We start from the raw sequence: 7,566 nt of genomic DNA on the forward strand, positions 1-7,566 counted from the left end.
TTTAACAATGCTTTTCATCAATCTGAACTTAACAGAGACAGTAGAGTACACAATAGATTACTTGGGCAGAACATGAATTCTATGTCTCTTGTTGTCGAATAAACCAGAAATGAAAAACCTTGCACATAAGAGTTCACATAATTCAGAACTATTTAACAGAGTCAAAAAGAGCTTACAGGACCTCACTCTAGAAATGGCAGAGTAACTGATTCAGCAGACACTGTTAAAATAGACGTTACAGTTTTTGCAAAAACAGATTCCAAGATTTATGACTTAGACCATTTCCAGATATTTACTAACATTAGTGCACATTTTTTTAAAAATCTCATTGTTGTAACAGAAGATCAGACTTCAACTTTAGGTCAGACTTCAACTTTAGGTCAATGTAATTTTGGCATTAGCATTCAACTTAAAGAAAACTCTGTAAACAATTTTAAAGTTGTAAACCTTTTAAAACTTTTCATGACTTGCTCACACCTTCTGAAACTTTATACCTGTAGTTACTTTTACATAGTCTTGAATTGTCATGTATGGACAATCTATGAGAATACATGCTAAAAAACTCAAACAGTCTCTCTTATCGAATTTAAGATGTGAAAAGTACACATAATACATTTTCCCACATTTTGCTTAGCATTGATGCCTAGATGACTTAGGACACTGAGTTATTAATGAATACCACACCATTATCTGAATTAAAAGTCAAAATTACATTTCCATGCTTTTAAGTAACATAAGAATTACTCCTCCTGGACAGCAAACATGGACACTAGTACATGTTTACAACTTTGAAAAGATCTTCATCGTTAAGAGAAACAAGTTTAAAGCATATCAAAGACATGTAAAACTGAGCAAGTGAGCTACCAAGCAAACCGAAGGGCTTTTGCATTAACTTAATTCTCTGAACCAATCTGTATTGGCTTACTTTAGTTAACAACATAAAGGCTTGTATACACAGAATTTACTCATTTTCGTAAGGCCACTCTAGCTGGAAAGCAAGAACATGAATACAACATAGGTCTGACATCATTTACAACATTTTAATGCATTTCACATAACCTGAATTGACTCAAAACAGCTGTTACTTTAACAAATTTTAGAGTCTCATCCCTTGAGAGTTCCAGGGATCCGACTGGAAGCCCAAAGTTGGAAGACTTGGTTTAGAATTTAAGCTGTCAGAGTCAAGCAGTTTAGCCAACAATTAGTACATTTCTGATCAGTTGGGTAATTACTCAAACATTAAAAACAGATAAACAACATAAACAACTTTGTGTTGCAGTTTTCCTAATCAAGACTCATAATGGCAATAGAAAAACATGAAATCTTCAAGGTACGAGAAGGAACACTCTCATCAGATAAGTCAGGGACAGCAGCAGAGAAAAGAACTAGTCATCAGCATATGCTTAGGCTTCCATTAACTGCAAAGAGAAAAACCCATCAGGTTGGAAAGGGTTAATGGATTAAGGTTCTTGCTTCCTTAGGTAAGGCCAGCAGTAGTAAGTATTGAATTGGAAATTCCTCCAGGGGAGAAAAAAAAAGCAGGGGGGGGGGGTGCTCTCCCTGGAGATATCTGGCTATGCCTCCCTGGGTGCAGCAGGCCACGTGGACTGGAATAGAGTGCAGAGAAAGGCTGTGGTCCCCCATTTACAGGGAAGACTGCGCACACCGGGGCCTGGCAGGACTGGCCGTGGGGTTGGGTAGGTGCACCATTTCACCAAGAGTGCTGGGAACCTCCTATAATTCAACCAAAGCCAGATCAATCAGGACTACTACAAACACTCAGTCAATTAAAACAGATAGTTAACTTTAGCTCCTTTCCAGATTCAGTCCTCAGACAATCAAAGCTTAGCAACAGTAATAGCTCACAAAAACTTCAAGACGCACCAAAGCTACCATAAGCTGCAAAGACGGAAAACCTTCTACCAGGTTGGAAAGGGTTAACTGGTAACAGCTTTTCCCTAGGTGGAGAAACCTGTGGAATTCCCTCTCCCTTTCTCTTGGCCAGTGGTATAGGAATGGAGATGAAGAGAGCAAAGAGTGGGGGAGGGAGCCCCAGGGGGGAGGAGGAAGTCAGAAAGCAACAGAGGACAAGATGTGAGCAGCTGCCCTCACCTTCCCCTATGAATCTCAGCTGGAGGAGAGCATAGGGAAAGGCCCTGATGTTTGGGGGCTGAGTGGGGTTTGAAATCTCCTATCGCTCAAGATTGCCCACTACCCAGTTGTCCGAGTTTACCTGGAGGGCCAATATTAGCCTCAACTGAAGCTAAGCCCTGCTCACATAGCAGTAGGCAGCGTGACCAGGCGTCCCTCCAAGATAGAGACCTGGTCCTCAGGTCACAGTCCGGCCGCTGGGAAGCCAAAGCGAGCTCAGGGAGGTCTCCAGGCTCTCAGCCAACTGCCCTTCCTCATCGCCCTCCTATTCCTTACAATCCCTCTGGAGTTTCGGCCGTAGCTAAGCCGTGGCCGGGGGGACTCTGCGTTCTCGGAGAGCTGTGGGGTGCCGGACACCCAATGGTCACTTCCAAAGATCCGGTCCCGCTTGAGGGAAGGAATACTGACCTCTGATGTCTTCTCAAAATGCCTTCGTGGTTGCCAAAAATGTTACTGGAGAAATTGCAGGGTTCTTGTCTTTGCGCAAGAAAGAATTCAGGCATGAGACAGAGAGTAGTGGGAGGTAAAATAGCAAGGTTTATTAGGGAAGGGACATCCATAAGGCGGATGGGCACCTCTCCAGACAGAGCCTGAGAGACTGGGGGGGGGGGGAGGGCAGGGCAAGGAGCAAGGTTACATGTTTGAGTGGAGAGATTACACCTGACCATTCCAGGCGGGCGACTCAACAGAAAGGTAGAGGGCTGAGCACGACCACTTTTTTTTGTATGTTACTTCTTATCTTTCCTTGAGTTCTAAGAATTATTTTTATATAATATATACAAACCCCTTACCAGCATATGATTTGATAATATCTCTCACACTGAATGGTTAATCTATCACTTTCTTGATGGTGTCTTTTGTAGTACAGAATTACATAGTTTTAATAAAATCATCTTATGTAATCAAATTTTCAACATCTAAAGCAAATGATGTTACAGAATATGTGTTCCCTCACATGGCTGATAGCTTAAGTGCTGAATCCCCTTACAGCAATGGAGAACTTCCACCCGGCCCAGGTTGGGCTGTTACAAGCATTTGCAAAGTGATACAGCAGATGGAAGATCTGTCTTCCCCATGTCTGTCTGTCTGTCTGTCTCTCTGTCTCTAACTGACTTTCAAATTAAGTTAAAATAAATAAGTAAATAATTTTAAGAAAGCATGGATTGTAGAAAATATTTGAAAAAGAAAGTAAAAAAAAACTTTAAATTTTGGAAATTAAACAATACATTTCAAATATCTAAAAGTTAAACATGAATCTTTCTATCAGGAAGTCTACACTGAGGTATATACCCAACAGAAATATATAAATATGTAAAACTCAATATATATATATATATATATACAAAATTGTATAACTGCATTAAAAGTAATGTTGAAACACTAACAACCAAAACATCTATCAGTCATTGAATCAAAACATAATTATGGCATTAAGTACAATGGATTATAACACAACAATGTAATTAACTAACAATGTCCACACAAAAGACACAAATGGATGCATACTATAAGATTCCAGTGTATTACCAAACAGAAGTAATCTAGTGCAGAAGTCAGGACAGTAATTACTTTGGGGAAGGAAGTAATACTTACACAGTCCACAAGGAGGCAGTGCTTCTACCCAGATGTGCCTGTGTCATCTGATTAGTAAGCACACTGATGTCTTCCCTTCACCATAGTTATCAAGCCAATTATAAAGATGCCAGCAGTTCACTTAGGACTTCTGGATTCTTTTATATTTGTCCAACATAAAGTTAATTTATATAAAATATTTGTATAATATATTTTAAAAGCCTAGGGTGAAAGACAAAAATAGACAAAAAGCAACAGGAGAGGTACCTTCAGCTACTATATTATTTGGCCAGGGACAAGCTTCTCAGAGAGAAAGTATTTATGCCAACATATCAATTAAGAGGTAAAAACACACCTTGTGGAGAACTAGGGGAAAATTATCCAGGAGAGGACTTGGAACAGGAAGTTGACAGTTGCTGCATAGAGAAAAAACTTCTTGGGTTCAAAAGAAAAGACAGTTGTGTCTAGAAAAGAGTGTGCATAAGGCAAGCAATAGAAGAGGACATTTTATAATGTGTCACCTTGCAGAGATCAATAATTCGAAGAACAGTTTTTGATTTTATTCTAAATATGATGAGAAGCAAGATAGAAATGGTAACAGGAAAATATCTTGACCCAACACATTATATTTAAGTTTATTATTTTTAAGAGGATTTATATTTGTAAGGCAAAGATACATAGAAAAAGGTAGGAATGAGAGATGAGAGAGAGAGAGAGGGAGAGAGAGAGAGAGAGAGAATCTTCTATCGCTGGTTCACTTCCCAGATGGCCACAATAGCCAGAGCAGGAATTGTCTAACGCCAGAAGCCAGAAGCTTCTTCAGGTCTTCCACTGGTGTTCAATGGCCAAGGACATGGGCCATCATCCAATGCTTTCCCAAGTGCCTTAGCAGGGAGCTGGATTGGAAGTGGAGCCACCGGGACTCAAACTGGTGCCCATATGGAAAGCTGATGCTGCAGGCTGGTGCTTTAACTTACTCTGTCACAATGCTGACGCTCCTTTAAAAGCTTTAAGACAATTTTCTCAAAATGCATTTCCACTATCTCGTTTAGAATGATTCTTTACCTTTTCTCTGCTGGGAAAGATTTCTTTTACTTGGGATTTTCCATTTTCACTTTGAAAAATCGATGTCAATTCTAAGATGATCCAAACAAAACCATGCCTCTTCTATAGCTATAATACAGCACTTGTTTTGAGTCAACTTTATGAGACTTTACAACAACCTGTCATAAGATGATGTTCTTTGCCAAATTAACTTCCTTTCAATGTTGCTATCTTTATGTTTCTCCTTTAGATATAAAGAGAATGCTATGAGATTATCAAGGATTCACCATGATCAGCCCACGAAGCCCCTGGACCGAGCAGTCTTCTGGGTCGAGTATGTCATGCGCCACAAAGGAGCCAAACACCTTCGGGTTGCAGCCCACGACCTCACCTGGTACCAGTACTACTGTCTGGATGTGATTGGGTTCCTGCTGGTCTGTGTGGCCGCTGCAGTGTTCATCATCATAAAATGTGGTCTGTTTTTTTACTGGAAATTCGTTAAAACTGTTAAAAAGAGCAAAAGAGAGTAGTTGTATGTTGGTCTGAAACTGAGAGACCTGAAAGATGGAAGGTCTCAGTTTAATTCAACAAAGTGAGGATATCATGCAAGTTTACCTTCTTCCTATGATGAACTGTTTTCAACCTACCTGAAGAAACCAAAATTTGTCCAAGGTTTTATAAAACCTCTTGAAGAGTTGGAAATACATTAAAAAAAACATTATAAACAATAAAAATAAAATTGCATGTGTGCATATTGAAATTTACCATTGAAATTTACAATTTGGGGGCCAGCGCTGTGGTGTAGCAGGTAAAGCCACAGCCTGCAGTGCTGCATCCCATGTGGGTGCCAGTTGGAGGCCCGTCTACTCCATTTCTGATTCAGCCCTCTGCTATGGCCTGGGAAAGCATTAGAAGATGGGCCAGGTCCTTTGGCCCTTGTACCCACATGGGAAGACCCAGAGGAAGCTCCTGGCTCCTGGCTTCGGATCAGCACAACTCCAGCCATTGCGGCCAATTAGAAAGTGAACTCGCGAATGGAAGACCTCTCTCTCTCTGCCTCTGTGTAACTCTGACTTTCAAATAAATAAATAAATCTTTTTTAAAAAATTGCAATTTATGTTTAAAAATCACTGAGCTTAACTGTGTTTCACAAGTTCTAGAGACCCCAGAGTTATAAGAAATCTACACTTGGGGCTGGTGATGTGGCAAAGCAGGCAAAGCCACTGCCTGCAGCACTGGCTTCCCATATGGGGGTACCTCTGTGAGATCCGGCTGCTCCACTTCTGATCCAGCTCCCTGCTAATATTCTCATAAGAAACTGCTGTTGACTCCTGGCTTCAGTATGGCTCAACCCTGGCTGTTGCAGCCATTCTGGGAGTGAACTAGTGGATGGACGATCTCTCTCTCTCTCTCTCTCTCTCTCTCTCTCTCTCTAATTCTGCCTTTCAAATAAATAAATAAATTGCAAGGAAAAAAAAGAAAATATCAGAAGTAAAAAGTACATTTAGAAGCTTGTGTTTTGGTTTGGTAGGTTAAGCCACCACCTGTGATGCAGGCATCCCATATGGGTGCCCAGTTCATGTCCTGGGTGCTCCACTTCCATTCCAGCTCCCTGTTAATGTGCCTGGGAAAGCAGCAGAAGTTAGTCCAAGTGCTTGGGCCCCTGATAGTCTTGTGGAAGACCCAGATGAAGTTCCCAGTTCCTGGCTTCAGCCTGGCCCAGCTCTGACCATTATCGCCATCTGGAGAGTGAACCAGTGAATGCGAGATCACTCTTACTCTGTCACTTCCTCTCTCTCTTGTAACTCAGACTTTCAAATAAATAAATAAATAAACAAATCTTTTAAAGAATGCATTGAAGGTATAGGCAATTGGCACAGAGGTGATGCTGCTTGGAAGGCACACTTCCTACATTCAGATGCCTGGGATGTGAGTGCCAATTCTGCTTCTAGCCTGAGTTCCAGTTAATGCATACTTGGGGGTCCATTGGATGATAGCTCATGTACATTGTTCTTGACATCCATGTGGATAATCAGATTGCTTTTCAAGCTCCTGGCTGTGGACTTGGCATTTGGAAAATGTAACAGTGAATGGAAAGTCTGCTTGTGTTTGTTCCCTTTTTCTATCTTCCTTTCAAATAAAATGAAAATAAATGAATAAAAATTAAAAGTTAAAACATGCATTTAATCCACTTGTCCTACTGAACGTACTAGATTATCAAAGAATACACTGTAGGGTATCCATTCTTTCCCCTCATGATCAAAGGTCTGGCTGAGACCTGCAGTTTCTCAATCTGTGCTTAATCACTAATTTGCTCCACTAACTTTTAAACCTCATAATTCATGAAAACAGTATATCAAAGGTCAACACTATAGAAGCACAAAGATTAAACATTAAAATACTTTTCTTGAGGCCAGTGTTGTAGCACAGTGGGTTAACTCCCTGTCCTGAAGCACCAGTATCCCTATGGGTGCCAGTCCTAGTCCTGGCTGCTCCACTTCCAATCTAGCTCTCTGCTATGGCCTGGGAAAGCAGTAGAAGATGGCCCAAGTCCTTGGGGCCCCTGCACCCATGTGGGAGACCCAGAGGGAGCTTCTGGCTCCTGGCTTCGGATTGGCCAGCTCTGGCCGTTGTGGCCAATTGGGGAGTGAACGAGCGGATGGAAGTCCTCTCTCTCTCTCTCTCTTTCTCTCTCTCTGCCTCTCCTTTCTCTGTGTAACCTAACTTTCAAGTAAAATAAATAAATCTTTAAAAAAAAACTTTTCTTTTTAATTAAGTATATGCCTCTAGACTGTTACT

The 7,566-nt window shown here is 41.0% G+C and overlaps 1 protein-coding gene across 3 annotated transcripts in view; it reads left to right on the forward strand.

The window, feature by feature from the left end:
• The window catches only part of LOC133765144 (UDP-glucuronosyltransferase 2B13-like), a 65,478-nt gene extending 58,531 nt beyond the window's left edge, over nucleotides 1-6,947 (forward strand). For all 3 annotated transcript variants that reach the window (XM_062198769.1, XM_062198768.1, XM_062198770.1), the window contains one exon: nucleotides 5,018-6,947. In XM_062198769.1, the coding sequence (XP_062054753.1) occupies nucleotides 5,018-5,297 (280 nt within the window). In that variant the 3' untranslated portion in view covers nucleotides 5,298-6,947. The remainder of the gene's footprint in view (nucleotides 1-5,017) is intronic.
• Nucleotides 6,948-7,566: the final 619 nt, after the last annotated feature.

This window comes from Lepus europaeus, chromosome 8 (genome assembly GCF_033115175.1).
Source record: "Lepus europaeus isolate LE1 chromosome 8, mLepTim1.pri, whole genome shotgun sequence".
Lineage (NCBI taxonomy): Eukaryota > Metazoa > Chordata > Mammalia > Lagomorpha > Leporidae > Lepus > Lepus europaeus.